The sequence below is a fragment of the Ornithorhynchus anatinus genome, chromosome 21 (genome assembly GCF_004115215.2).
Source record: "Ornithorhynchus anatinus isolate Pmale09 chromosome 21, mOrnAna1.pri.v4, whole genome shotgun sequence".
NCBI lineage: Eukaryota > Metazoa > Chordata > Mammalia > Monotremata > Ornithorhynchidae > Ornithorhynchus > Ornithorhynchus anatinus.
In genome coordinates, this window is record NC_041748.1 from 17,067,937 (window position 1) to 17,083,429 (window position 15,493).

The 15,493-nt window shown below is 47.8% G+C and overlaps 1 protein-coding gene across 3 annotated transcripts in view; it reads right to left on the reverse strand.

The window, feature by feature from the left end:
- The window catches only part of CABIN1 (calcineurin binding protein 1), a 174,223-nt gene that overhangs the window by 118,825 nt on the left and 39,905 nt on the right, over positions 1-15,493 (reverse strand). For 2 of the 3 annotated variants that reach the window (XM_029048891.1, XM_029048892.2), the window contains exons 23-26: positions 14,655-14,916; positions 12,858-13,118; positions 11,750-11,901; positions 9,209-9,387 (exon numbers count right to left, since the gene is read on the reverse strand). In XM_029048891.1, the coding sequence (XP_028904724.1) occupies positions 9,209-9,387; positions 11,750-11,901; positions 12,858-13,118; positions 14,655-14,916 (854 nt within the window). The remainder of the gene's footprint in view (positions 1-9,208; positions 9,388-11,749; positions 11,902-12,857; positions 13,119-14,654; positions 14,917-15,493) is intronic. The other variant, XM_029048894.1, reaches the window with a different exon arrangement.

Consider the following 15,493-nt stretch of genomic DNA (forward strand, 5'->3'; position numbering starts at 1 on the left):
AAAGTTAGGACAGATGTATTTTAGGACATTTAGGTTAGGGTGAATTTCGCAATATCTACTTTTGGGTCAGGCAGGAGCAGTCGAGTCACCTCGAGGGGAAAGGAGTTGTCTAGGACTTATCTGAGTGCCTTCTGCCCAGGATCCTCGCTCAACTTTGAAGCCGCGCAGGGGAATAGGGAGTGAGGGGAGAAGAGGGATAACAACATCAAAATAGCAGCGAAAGCAGCAACGCAGAACCAGGTGCAAAGCAGCATTTTCGCCCTTAGCTACCCCAGAACCGCGTTTCAGAGTTCTGGGGAGTGAGTGCTCAGCTAGAACGGCAGCCATAGTTTCTGCTCTCACAGAGCTCAGCTTATGAAAGTCCCAGACAAACACGACACAAATGCAGACGCACACCTCATTCCTAAAGGACATTTAAGCTCCTTTGGCCACATCGTTTAACTTGAAAACAGTGGCCAGGTCCCTAACGCCTCTGAAGAGGCAGTGAATGTGTCTATTGTTGCATTGTACTCTCCCAAGCGGTTAGTACAGTGTTCTGCACACAGTAAGCTTGCAATAAATACGACTGAGTGAATGAATGGAGATTTTTCTATTACAGGGACCTTCGTCTTAGACTAATAATAATTGTGGTATTTATTAGGCGCTTATAATGCAGCAGGTGCTGTACTAAGCACTGGGGTAGGTACAAGGTAATCAGGTTGGACACAATCCCTGTCCCACATGGGGCTCACAATCTTAATCCCCATTTGATAGATGAGGTATCTGAGGCACCGAGAAGTGAAGTGACTTGCCCAATGTCACAGAGCAGAAAAGTGGCAGAGCCGGATATTAGAACCCAGGTCCTTCGACTCCCAGGCCCGTGTTCCTTCCGCTAGGCCACGTTGCTTTTCCACACCGTGACTCTACTATGCATCGGTCCTCCCTCAGAACCGGCTAGTACCAATCGCTCCTCTTTCTAGTCCATACTCCTTTCTGCTGCCCAGATTGTTCTTTGAAAATACCCTTCTGGACATGTCTCCCCACTCCTCAGAGGTCTCCAGTAGTTGCTCACCCACCTGCACATCGAGCAGAAACTCCTCATCATCCACCTTAAGGCTTTCAGCCACCTCTCTCCCTCCTACCTATCCTTCTCTTCACATGTTTTAAGACAATGATGCTTTTTTGAAGTCTTGGGGTTTTGCCTGAAATAACCCCACTGTGGCCCCTACTCCCTTCTCTCATGAGCCTGAAGGAATATCATGAGAGGCCAAGCTGAATGGCTACAGATTAATTCAGGAGAGAGGCTATTTGAGGGCTGTTCATTATACTCATCTTTTCTCATCCGTTACACATTTCTTCTAAGTTGCACACCTAGCGTGAGATCACAAGATGAAAAGGTTTCCAACTGTGACAATACTGTGGAAAGTCTACACCATACCAAGTAACCTTGGCAGCACAAGGCCAAAGTTCAGCTGCCCTGAATTAGACAAAGAGGAAGACAAAAGCCTACTCAAAACTCAATGACACCTCCTGCAAGAAGTTTCGTGAACGGGCTTTCCGGGCAGATGCAATTGAGGAGAGGAGTTTAGAACTGGGCCTCTTCATGGCCAAACGGAAAAGGTTAGAAATTAATAACTGTAGCAAAATGGTGACCCCTCTCTGTCTAGCGTTTTAATGGGGGGGCTGGTGGGGAGACAAGAGGAAGTGTCAGAAGGGGAAGTAGGCTTTGCTGAAAGACTTATAAACTAAAGGCAGCAGAGAGGGCAGACCAGGGCATAATCTAAGGGATTTGAAACTGCCTGCAGCATAGCCTCTCTAGATTGTAAGCTCATTCTGGGGAGCGAATGTGTCTACCAACTCTGTCATATTGTGCTCTCCCAAGAGCTTAGGAGAGTGGCCACTTGTCTGCCTTGCCACCAACCTCTCGCCCAGGTCCTGCCTCTGGCCTGGAACGCCCTCCGTCCTCATATCTGAAAGACAATTACTCTCCCCTCATTTCAAAGCCTTATTGAAGGTACATCTCCAAAAAGCCTTCCCTGACTAAACCCTCTTTCCTTTTCCTTCCACCCTCTCCTGCATCACCCTGACTTGCTCCCTTTATTCATCTCCCCTCTCTGAGCCCCACAGCACTTATGTCCGTATCTGTAATTTATTTATACTAATGTCTGTCTCCCCCTCTAGCCTGTAAGCTCATTGCGGGCAGGGAATATCTGTTATCCTGCTATACTGTACTCTTCCAAGCTCTTGGTACAATACTCTGCACCCCGTAAGGGTTCAATAAAGAACTAACTGCACCACAAGTACCATAGATAATGAGGAAGATGAGTGGGGAGCAATGCCTAAGACCTAGATTACATCTAAAAAAGGTGAAACCAGTAAACTGAGCAGTTTCTGACTGAAGCTTAGTGAGAATAACTGGGCCAAAATCCTCACTTGACAAAGAGTAGAAGACTGAAACAGAGTGGAGCTTTTGGTGAGAAGCCCAGTGTCTCTAGATTCACAGATGCCAAGGTTTCCAGTTTGAGGGTGGAGCCAAAAATGGTCTTCAAAGACCAAAGAGATAATAACAATAAACAATAAAAACCATAATAATAATCAGTCTTCAAAGACCAACGAGCTAATAATAATAATGGTATTTGGTAAGCACCTACTATATGCCACAGACTGTACTAAGCATCGTGGTAGATATAAGTAAATCAGGCCACAAACGGGGCTCACAGTCCAAGTAGGAAGGAGAACAGGACCTGCAAATAAGGGAACTGAGGCACAGAGAATAATAATAATAATGGTACTTGTTAAGCGCTTATTATGTGCCAAGCATTGTTCAAAGTGCTGGGGTAGATACAAGATAATCAGGTTGGATACAGTCCCTGTCCCACATAGGGCTCACAGTCTTAACCCCCATTTAACAAACAAGGGAACTGAAGCACAGAGAAGTTAAGTGACTTGCCCAAGGTCACACAGCAGACAAGTGGCAGAGCTGGAATTAGAACCCATGACCACGTGACTCTCAGGCCTGGGCTCTATCCACTAGGCCATGCTGAGAAGTGAAGTGACTTGCCCGAGGTCACACAACATGTACGTGACAGAGCTGGGATTTAGAACCCAAGTCTACTGACTCCTAACCTCCTGCTCTTTCCACTAGACCACGGTGCTTCACAATGATTAGAGAAAATATCAAAGTTAATTGAGAAATGAAGCACTGAGACATACCTGTGACATTAAAGGACTCCTGGAGGGCAAGTGAGATTTGATGCTCTCCTTAATATCCATCCTTTTAACTTTCTCAACTTCCCAACTTTACCCTTGACCTAATTTGCACCCATCTTCCCCCAGTTTAGCTAAGTCCCTCTGAACTTAATATATTTCTCCTTGCACAAATTCCCATGGCAATGAACTCCATTATATTTACCTTGCTTATCTAGCCAAAGATGTAATTTTCATAACCAAGCCCAAAGATTTATGAAAACAAGTAGCAGGACCTTATTTTCATCAGTAGAACCAAAGCTTGCAAACACGTGAAGCCGCTTGGTCCAGGGGAAAGAGCCCAAGCCTGGGAGTCAGAAGGAGCTGGGTTCTAATCCTGGCTCTGTCACTTGTCTGCTTTGTGACCTTGGGCAAGTCACTTAGTTTCTCAGTGCCTCAGTTACCTCGTGTGTAAAATGGGGATTAAGACTGTGAGTCCCAGGTGGGACAGAGACTGTGTCCAACCCGATTGCTTGCATTCACTCCAGGGATTAGTATAGTGCCTGGTCCATAGTAAGTGCTTAACAAATGCTACAGTTATTATTATTATTATTTTTATTATAACTGGGATGTTCTGTGTCTGGGGAAGAGCTGGCCTTTGGATCTCTTCCAAAATCCTTAAAGAGAGAGGATGAAAGGGACCTGGAGAGGGACAGAAAGGCTAGAGAAGTTGTTGGCGACCCAAGTGCACTCAGTTGATCCCCTGGGAAATCTCTCTCCACTCCCCAAGTGCAGTTACATCCGAGGAGCAACGGAGCCTGGTTTGTTACCTCAGGGATACGTGGTTCCATGTGGGCTGGGAGTCCACGGATGTTTCCGTGTGGCCAGTCATTGATTCGATGGCATTTATTGAGCACTTACTATGTACAAAGCACTGTACTAAGCGCTTAATGCAGCTGTTAGCACGACGACTACCATACTCAGCGATCAATCATTCACTCAATGGTATTTAATGAGTGCTTACTATGTGCACAGCCCTTTACTACAAAGTTGGTAGACTTCAATATAAAAGTTAGCAGACACGTTCCCTGCCCACAGCGAGCTCGTCAGTTGATCGATGGTATTTATTGAGCACTTACCAGGTGCAGAGTCCTGAACTAAGCGCTTGGGAGAGGACAATACGACAGAGTCGATGTCCACAAGGAGCTTCCAATCTAGTTTTGCCAGTGGACTCTTCTACCATAAATTCCACTTGGCATCTCGCAGGCTCATCTAAGCTGACTACAGATTTCTCTTGGGTCCTAATTTTAGAATAGTTCTTTTAAAAAAGCTGCCCCCATTTAAACAACCTTTGTGGTTCTAACAGAAATGTGTGGCAAGACGATAAATATTTCATTACAGGATTGCCAATCAGGAAAACAGGATGGGATGAGTCGCAATCCAACTCCTACCACTGTCGCATCCTAAACCCGTCTGTGCAGGAAACCTGCTGCCCTGTTAGATGATGAAAACCTTAATCATCTGTTAAAACTGGCTTCTCTTGCATTCGCTGGGGTGTCACAAAGAAGGTTTTGTTTTTCCGTTTTTCAAATGGTATTTTTTAAGCACTCGCAATGTGCTAAGCACCTAAGTGCTGGGGTGGATACAAGCTAATCAGGTTGGATATGTGTCCCATAGTCTTAATCCCCATTTTACAGATGAAATAACGGAGGTGCAGAGCAGTGGAGTGACTTGCCCAAAGTCACTCAGCAGACAAGTGGCAGAGCCAGGATTAGAACCCAAGTCCCTCTGACTATCAGATCCAGGCTCTATCCAGGTCTGGCCACCTTGCTTGCAGAGTGATTTTCAAATAAATGGAGATAAAAAGAAGCAGAGTTATGAGGCTTGGGGGAAAGTTTTTGTTAAAATTCCATACTTGCTATAAAGCACAGAAGTATGAAGGTCAAATCCATGAAAACACCATTCCAACTCTGCGTATTATAAATATTTTCATTTTGAGGGTTTGGCTTTTCAATAGAAAGAACACTAGAATTACTTTTATGCTACAGTGATTTGTCTCCCAATTTTTAAAATATACCAAGCTACAAAATGCAACTGTTGGATATGGTTTTTTAGAAGCAAGGTATCTTTAGAAACAAGGGTTTTCGGCAGTTTTTCCAATGTCAATAAAGCGAGAAATATTTTTGTCATTTCATCTGCTCGTTAGTTACTAGACTGTGGAAAATGAAATCTGGTCTGCAAACTGCTCCAAAGCTGCAAAATTGACCCATATCCACTGAAGAGAAATAAGAGAAATAAAAGCAGCTGCCAGCTGAAAACCAGTTGGTTTTAAAGAAAAAAAAATGAAACATGCTTATTTGCAAAGATAATTGTCTTTAAACTAGTTCTGTCTGAGTGAAGTACTCAAGCCTATTCCCTAAAGCTTTCTGGAAAGGAATGGTATGATTCTTTAGTTCTGTGAATCCATACCACTGGTATCTATCCACAGCTGTGCATGTCAGTCACTGGGAGAGAAAGAAAAGGGTGTTTTGAAAATAAACAGCTCCGCTCCCTCATGATTTCTCAAATCACTGAAAAAACACTGTATTATCCATTTCTTGGGCCCATGAAATGAATGGAATCTGGACTCAGTGCCTGGTTCTAGCTACTACTTTAACTAGCTTAGTTGACCTAAGAAGAGGAGAGAGAAATAAAGGGGGTGGGGGGGGGAAGAATCATGGGAAGAAAAGGAGTAGGAGGAAGAAGATGGTACCCTGCCATGATCTCTATACAAGGAAGGTTCTTTTTTAACCAGTTTCACCTGCAGTAGCCGTTTCTGTGACTACTGAAGGCACATCTCCTCCAAGAGGCCTTCCTTGACTAAGCCCTCTTTTCCTTTTCTTCCATTCCCTTCTGCCCTCTTGCATCACTCTGACTTGCTCTCTTTATTCATCACCCCCTCCCAGCCCCACAGCACTTAAGTACATATTCATAATTTATTTCTATTAATGTCTGTCTCCCCCTCTAGACTGTGAGCTCGTTGTAGGCAGGGAATGTGTATTGCTATACTGTACTCTCTCAAGTGCTTAATAGAGTGCTCTGCACATGGTAAGCGCTCAATACGACCAAGTGACTGCACTGTGTATCGGTCCTTGTCTCCTAGGCTGTTTAAATATTTTGTACCGCTACTCCCAGTGTATCTGTCTCCAGTCCCCTCCCCAATTTCTACCTAAGTCCCCCGAGGGCCAGGGTCTGTAAGTAACGCCCACCTGTGGTCTCTTTCCCAGCGCTCAATACAGTGCTCTGCCCACTGTGAGCGTTTATTATGCACTATTACTATTTTGGAGTTGACCACCAGAATGTGACAACCTTAAAAAATCTGGTAAAGGTGGAGAAGTCACACTTCAGTCAAATCACACGAACCTAACTTTACTCCAGTTGGTTTTCCCCTTGATCTTCCACTTCTCTTCTTTCCACCCTATTTCTGAAGGACAAGAAAGATTATTCTGACACTTGTCCCCTGGGGAAAACCAGCCAGCCTGGCGCCGCCACAAAGATAACTCTGCCTGGAGCAACTTGAGGATTAGAATGAATCATCCTAAAAGTTAAAAAGTTTAAAAAAAAAATTTGGCCACTGTTTTCAGATCCAGAAAGGTGAATTGCGCACCACCACATCTGCTATAACAACTGAGCGAACCCCTCTTGGCTCCCAGAAGGGAATTCTGGGAATGACAGGAAGGGTGATTTCACCATCGGCCAAGAAGGCCTGACTGTACCCACCTTTCAAAACTTCTCCCGGCTCTGATCCCGCGAAAGGTGTATGACTTAAAACAGTTCTCTCCGCCTTTAAATTTTTACCCTAAGGGTGTTTTGTTTTGTTTTTAAAGAGAGGTTGCTAACTCGGTTCCTCTTTAAAAGAAATGAGGAGAAGAAAGAATTTAAATGTTTTTTTTAAAACCCGAAAAGCCCTGGGGAGTTGTCCCACACAACACCTTCGCCCCATCAGAACCCGGAGAAATTCTGTTGGACGAATGGAGTCCAGTCGGCTCTCCCACCACACTCGGAATCACAGGACCGACGGACTAGGTAAGCAGGGAGGCTCTTCTCGGAGCGTGAAGCAGGAAGCCTGGGGATTTAGCATGCTTTTTTTTTCTTTGCCAATTATTCAAGCCAGCCGTGACAGAGGGAAGCAGAGAGACGATGCCTGGGAAACGGAGTTCGGACAGGGTTAGCGGTAGCACGGGCAATATCGGCAGCGAGGTGCTCAAGCAGACGGGAGACGCGATGAAGATGATCACAATGACTGCAAAGACGATGGCATGGGGGGAAGGCGGGCGACAATGAGGCGGACCACCGGATGAAGTTTCAGCACAATGAGATCGTCAACGGGACCCCACTCCCTCGACCCCCGCAGCCTGGCGACACTGAGGCAAGCTCAGTCAGAGGGCGACGTGGTGCCCAGGGAATAATGGAAAACAGAGGCGGGCAATGCAATTCTGATGCGAGGGGGCATTATTTTCCCTGTCTTTACTGAATGATTATTAATAATAACAACAATAATTTCAGCTTCTAAGGGCTTACGTTTATGCCAGTCACATAAACCAAGAGAAAGACAAGTGCTTTGGGAAGGGCACTTTTAAACGCTCTTCTCGCCAAGGGGTTTGCTTCTGTTCACGGAGAAGAAAGGAGGGTAGGCCCTCTCTGGTTACCGTGCGGAGGTTCAGTGAGCAAGTTCTCCTTTCTTAAATGCTCTTTGCTACCTATTCTGAACAGTGAGTCCTGAAAGAAGAGGGGGTCCAAGAGGACACTGGGAGGAGCACCTTTAGACCGTAAGCTTGTTACGGGCAGGTAAAGTGTCTGCTAATTCTGTAACACTGTACTCTCCCAAGTGCTTAGGACAGTGCTCTGCACATAGTAAGCGCTCAATAAATACGACTGATTGATTGATATTAGGCACCTGCAAACCCACCCAGGCAGACGCAAGATATCCCGTCGGGCAGCCGGAGGGATCGGTCACTAGGGCAGTCATTCCCAAACTCGGTGATGGGTTTTAGGGTGAATCGGGAGACCTCCCCCAATGTGGGAAAAGTCTTCTTTCGGAGGTACTGTCTAAAGCCCTAGCCCGGGAACTACAGTTAGGAAGCAACGGTCATACTTACTCGGTTCTCCTAAGGCCCTATTACTACAGCCAATTTAATCAACGGGCTGAAATGGGATGGAGCACCCCCCCCCGACACCCCCGGCCCCAACCCAACCCCCCACAGGGAGGGGTCACAATTTCAGAAAGACACTTTAAAGAATCCAATCTAGTCACCTAGCGCGCACACCATTTGATGTTAGTAAAGAATGCAGGTTGAAAGGTCGCCATCTCCCTCATCCCCATTGGGTCAGCTCTAGGGCTAAATCTTTTAGTAGTCTCCGCCTTCCGCATCCTCAGGCCACCAAATCAGAAGCAGCGTGGCTTTGCGGGTAAAGCACGGGCCGGGGAGTCAGAAGGACCTAGGTTCTAAACTCGGCTCTGCCAAGTGTCTGCTGGGTGACCTCGGGCAAGTCACTTCACTTCTCTAGGCCCCAGTTCCCTCATCTGGAAGATGAGGATTAAGAGCATGAGCCCCACGTGAGACTAGGCCTGTGTCCAAACTAATTAACTTGTATCCACCCCAGCGCTTAGAGCAAGTGCTTGGCACATAGTAAGCGCTTAACAAGTGCCATAATTATTATTTTTAGTTCTTTGGGCCATCTCACACCGAGCCAGCAACCTCTTGCCACTCCCCCGGCCCACAGGATACCGGCACCTGAGCCTCCTCACGCCTCTCCTACTCCCTTCCCTTGCCCTGCTCCAGATGGGGTGGGAGATGGCGACCCCCCCACCGTGTATGTCCGGAAAGCACCGACCACCATGATTTCCATGAGGTTAATGAGTAGGGACATTGCCCGTGTTACCTCAGACCAGTCACCTCCGCCCCCGCCCCGGATCATCCCCCGCCCCCCGGCCCACCGCCCACCGCCCACCATGATTGGAGCAGCGCCCCGGGCTGGCAGTATTGAGAACTGGGGACTGTACCGTCCGGCGTCGCCTGCTGACGGGGTTTTTTACATTTGACGTAATCGTGGTCAATCGGAGTGGCTGTGTAAGGTGGGGATGTCAGACCTGGGCCGGACGAGGACGGCAGGGAGGTCCCAGGACCCGGCAGTGTCCCAGCAGACGAATGCGAGTCCTCATCCACCATGCATGGCTTTTCCCTAGGGAGGAGAGGGACGGAAGGGGTGGGAGAGGATAAAGGGGGTAGTGGATACAGAGGGGGTAAAGTTGGGGGGAAAGGTGGGGAGAAAGGGGGTATAAAGAAGAGGGGATAAGGGGGGCATAGAGAAGAGAGAATAAGGAGATAAGGGAGGCATAGAGAGGAAAGGATATATGGGTGAGGATAAAGCAGGAGATATAGAGTGGGGGGGATGAAGAGGAGGATATAGAGGAAGGGTAAAGAGGGGATAAGGAAGGGGATGATAAAGGAGGGGATATAGATGGGGTGTAAAGAGGAAGGGGTAAAAGAGGGCATAGAGAGGAGGCGTAAAGGAGGAGATACAGGGGGGCATAGAGAAGAAGGGGATATGGGGGGAGGATAAAGAAGAGGATACAGAGGAGGAGGTAAAGGGGGGATAGAGAGGAGGGTATAAAGAGGGAAAAAGACAGGGAGGATAAAGAAGGGAATACAGAGGAGGGGACACAGGGGAGCATGGAGAGGAGAGGGTAGAGGAGGCATACAGGGGGCACAGAGAGGAAGGGATAATAGGGAGATAAGGGGGAGAGGAGGGAGAAGGGAAGTGATGAAATGGAGGGAAGAGGGAAGAAAAGGAAGAAAGAGGGCAGAAAAGGGAGGGAAGAGGAGAAAGAGTGAAAAGTGAGGGGAGAAAGAGATGGAGAGAGATGGGAAAGGGTCAAAATGACCATCTCACCTAGGCTGTTGGTTGAATATTAAGTAACGGCATTACATTAGGTGCTGTACAGAGCAAGTAGATGATAGCCTCAGATCTCAAACTTTTTCAAGGTGTTTTTCAATGAGATAACTGGATTTGTCAGACAAATGCAAGCTCAAATAGAACTGCCCAGCCACCTAGTTCCCAGATAAATCATTTTATTAGACAACCCCGAGAAACACATGCTGACTTTTCAGGTTCCATCTGCTAAGGGTTCTTTTCCCTTGATCCTCTGGCCCTTTTCAAAGGAGCTGGGGATGCTGTCTGCTGTTCCCCTCTAGGCTGTAAGCTCGTTGTGGGCAGGGAACTTGACTGTTTATTGTTCTATTGTCCTCTCCAAAGCACTTCCTACAGTGCTCTGCATGCAGTAAGCACTCAATAAATACAACTGAATGAATGAAAAGCCACTCTACTAACAGAGTCGAGGAAAGGAGCAGGTTCGAGGTGGGGGCAATCAGGCTGCTGAGAAGAGGGAAGCTGAATGGATGATGGCCTGTTGATTTTGGGGAAGTGGAGTCAGAAGGAACTGGGTCTAATCCTGGCTCCGCCACTTGTCTGCTGGGTGACTTTAGGCAAGTCACTTCACTTCTCCATATCTTGGTTCCCTCAGCTGTAAAATGGGGATTTAAGACGGGGAGACACGTGTGCGGCATGGGCTGTGTCCAACCTAATAATAATAATATTATAGTACTTGTTAAGCACTTACTACGTGCCAAGCACTTGCCTAAGTGTTGGGGTGGATACGAGTTAATCAGTTTGGCCCCAGTCCCTGTCCCACTCGGGGCTCACAGTCTTCATCCTCATTTTACTCATGAGGAAACCGAGACACAGAAAAGTGAAGTGACTTGGCCAAGACTACACAGCAGTGACAGAGTTGGGATTAGAAACTAGGTCCTTCTGATTCCCAGGTCCAACACAGAGTTGGGAGACCCTATTCCTGCCCACAAGAAGCTTACCCCAGTAGGACTCCAAGGCACAGTCACAGAGCCTACCGGGTTTGTGGCCGGGTGGGCCGGGATTCTAAATGCTCCAACTGAGAGGAGTAGAGAAGGAGCTAGAGGAGAAGAGATCTCCTGAAGTACTTCTCCAAGAGACAATCTCTGCTGTGAGCAAGGCCCACCAGAAGCCTGTGTACACAAGGGTCTGGTCCAACAGTGCTGAGTTGTTGGAGAGCACCTGTGAAGGATGACTCTCTTGGGGTCAGACTGTCATCCGTATGAGACACAAACTGCTTGGAACAGTGCAAAAGCCTCTGTAAAACCCCTTTTTTGGTCTGTTTCTTTCTTTTTATGGTGTTTGTTAAGCCCTCACTATGTGCCTCTAAGCCCCAGTGTAGATGCAGGATAATCGGGTTGGGCACAGTCTCTGTCCCAGATGGGGCTCCCTGTCTCAATCTTCATTTTACAGCTGAGAACCTTGGCCCGAGAAGTCAAGTGACTTGCCCAAAGTCACTTGACAGGTAACTGGCGGCACCAGGACTAGAACCCAGGTCCTTTAACACCCAGGCCCAGGCTCTCGTCACTAGGCCCTGCTGCGTCTCTTGTCAGCCATCTTTTTTCCCTCCCTGCCTGTTGGCCAGGGATGGATGTGAAGTGGGTCGATGAGGAGTACTGCAGAGGGTTCTACTCACTTTTCAACCACTTTGGGGGTGTTCTTCTCCTCACCCCTGGCGAAGGGTCCCTCAGAAGCCTCCTTCATAAAGGTGACCAGAACCTCGGCTTCTATCCCTGAGTCAGGCTTACCCACCAGCTTCAGGATAGAAGCGTGGAGTCGGAAATACACCTACAAAAACAAAGTCTAGGAAATCAGCAGAGATTTTCAAGGCCTGAAACGAGTTCCAAGTGGGATGCCGCGGCGGGAACCACGGGTTTGGGGGAAACGTCCCCCCAGATTTTTCTATCATAAAGTCAATCTGAAAAGGCCCCCAAAACATCCAGCTATATAGTGATGGGATCGGCTTCTTGTGGGCAGGGAATGAGTCTGTTTATTGTTATATTGTACTCTCCCAAGTGCTTAGTACAGGGCTTTGCACAGAGTAAGTACTCAATAAATACGATTGGATGAATGAATGCAAACACCACTACATGCCCTAACCATGATTTTTTTATTTTAATGGTATTTATTAAGTGCTTATTTCCTTCCAGGCACTGTACTAAGAGTGGGGGAAGTTATAAGATAAACAGGTTGGACGTAGTCCATGTAATAATAATAATAATTGTAGTATTTGTTAAGGGCTTACTGTATGTCGGGCACTGTATGAAGCACTGGGTGGATACAAGGTATTTGGGTTGGACCCAGTCCAAGTTCCACATGGGGCTCATGGTTTTAATCCCCTTTTCACAGCTGAGGTAACTGAGGGCTAGAAAAGTGAAATGACTTCTGAATGACTGACATCCAGCTATCCACCTTTCTCAACACCAGAACTCCGGCTTGGAGTTCCTTCCGAGGGGGTGCCCCATCACCGTGGGGATGAGTTCGTAATAAAAACAATAATAATTATGGTACTTGTTAAGTCCCTATTATGTGTCAAGTGCTGTTCTAAGCACTGGTGAAGAAACAAGTTAATCCGGTTGGACTCAGTCCCTGTCTCACATAGGACTCACATTCTTCATCCCCCTTTTCCAGATGAGGGAACTGAGGCCCAGAGAAGGGAAGTGACTTGCCTAGGGTCACCCAGCAGACACGTGGCCAAGCCTATATTAGAAACACGAGACTCATCTTTCTGCTGCTCATTTTACCTCCAGGGCCTCCATGGCCAGTTCGGGTGGGTTATGGTAGTGGATCTTCTTCGGGTACCTGGCGGCCTCCTCGTGCAGGTAGTGGCCGGCCTGCTTGTAGTGGAGGAGGTAGACGGCGGGGGGCTGCTTCTGCTTCTCTGCGATCTTCCCCAGCATGTAGTGGATCAGCCACTCCTCCTCATCCCCGTCGCCCTCGCAGCGAGAGGCTGAAGTGAAACACAGTTTGGCCGTCTCTAACATGCTGTCTCGGCGCTCTTCCATCTGGAAAGGGACAAGAGCTGAAAGCCGGCAGGGATGGCCCGGAAGGACACCGGAATTTATTCTGCTGACCCTGATGGTCTTGAATCTACCCCGGCGCTCAGGGAGGTCCTTTTGACTGTGAGCTCATTGTGGGTGGGGAATGTCTGTTTATTGTTCTATTGGAATCTCCCAAGTGCTTAGTACAGTGCTCTGCACACACAAGCAGGACACGGGTAAGAGGTCGGCGACGTGATAGAGAGGTCGGCGACGTGATAGAGGAAATCGAGGTACAGTTGGCATTAGAGGAGCCAAGTGTGTGGGCTGGGTTTAGTAGAAAAGCAGCGAGGTGAGGTCAGAGGGGGCAAAGGGAGGTCTAGCCACAGATCTGTAAACAAAGATGAAACGATAAAGATAACATAAAAGACCAGGGTATTGAGTAATCTCAGAGCCACAGGGCACTATGGCTACAAGAGTAGAATTTCAACCTCCTTATGGCTCAGAGTCCAAGAGTTCCCAAAAAGGACAGAGCCTAGAAGGAGCCAGGGTGGCTGCGGAATCGAACATGGGGTAGATACATACATATCTTTTAAATTCTATACTATTAAATGATTCATTTATTTTAATGTCTGTCTCACCTACTTAACTGTAAGCTTATTATGGGCAGGCACCGGATGCTAACCTGGAATATGTCCTCCAAAATGCTTTATTTTTTCAGAGAGAAACCAGCCTTTGCGGCAGAATTCCATGCATTAATAGTAATAATAATAATAATAATAATTGCAGTATTGGTTAAGCGCTTTCTATGTGCCAGGCACCATACTAAGTGCTGGGGTGGATACAAGTGAATCGGGATGGACACAGTCCCTGTCCCATGTGAGGCTAACAGTCTCAATGCCCATTCTGAAGATGAGGTAACTGAGGCACAGAGAAGTGAAGTGACTTGCCCAAGGTCACAGAGCAGACAAATGGTGGAATTGGGATTAGAACCCAGGTCTTTCCCACGCCTAGTCCCGTGCTCCATCCACTAAGCAGAAGTGATGAAGTGTCAGATGGGGGGTGGGGAAGTGGGCTGGGGAGATAAGTGATTAATTGGGGGAGGCCTCCCGGAGGAGATGTGATTTCAGAAGGGACTTAAAGATGGAGATGTGAAGGGTTGAGGAGAGGGTAGTTCTAGGTAGAAGTTCCTAATCCCAGCTCCGCCACTTGTCTGCGGTGTGATCTTGGGCAAGTCGCTTCAGTTCTCTGGGCCTCAGTTCCCTTATTTGTAAAATGGAGATCAAGACCGTGAGCCCCATGTGGGACAGGGACTGTGTCCAACCTGATTATCTTGTATCTACCTCAGCGCTCAGAACCGAGCCCAACATATAGTAAGCGCTTAAAGAATACTGCCGTTATTATTATTATTAGAGGGCAAGAGAGATGTGAATAGAAAAAATGAATGATAGATCCGGACCCAAGCACTGAGCACAATGGATTCACTGGAAAGATGAGAAGGTTAGCGAGCGGAGCCGCTCGGTTCCGCCCCTTCCCCGGGCAGAGCCATGTGAGTCTCCTCACCTGCTGCACCACCTCGGAGGGCAACTCCAGCTTCCACTGCTTCAGCTGGCGGGAGGCGAAGGAATGCAGCGCGTAGGACATGGTTCCGTACTCGATCCACAAGGACAGGTTGGAGCTGTCGATCTCCAGGGCTCGCTTGAAGCAGTTGAGGACGGGCGTCGAGTGCTTCCAGATGGGGCCGTCGCTCTTCAATTCGTTCGAGTTCAGTTTGTCCTGGATCCGGCTTGCTCTGGCCAGGGCCATCCCTGCCCAGGAATCAAACCTAGAATGGGGAAAAACCAACAGCTGACCCATTTCTTTTTTTTAACAGTATTTCTTAAGCACTTACTATATGTCAGACCTCGTACTAAATGTTGGGGATGATACATGGTGATTCTTCTGGATGCAGTCCCCATTCCTCAGGCGGCTCACGGTCTTCATCCCCATTTAATGGATGAGGGAACTGAGCCCCAGAGGAGTGAAGTGACTCATCCAAGGTCACACAGCGGGTAAGCCTTTAGTACAATGCTCTGCACACAGTAAGCGCTCAATAAATATGATTGAATGAATTGAATGAAGTGGCAGAGATGGGATGAGAAGTCAGGTCCTTCTGACGCCCGGGCCTGGACTCTAGCCATCAGACCATGCTGCTTCTCGTCATGAATTCAGTCTGTGCAGGAGGTTGTGTGGGAAAAGACGTGGGACTGGGAGTGAGAAGACTGGCGGGGGGAGGGAGGTTCCTATCTCACCTCTACCACTGGCCTTCTGTGTGACCCTGGGTAAGTCAAAGTAAGATACAAGGTAATAGGGTGGACCCAGACCCTGTCCCACACAGGGCTCACAGTCTTAATCCCCATTTT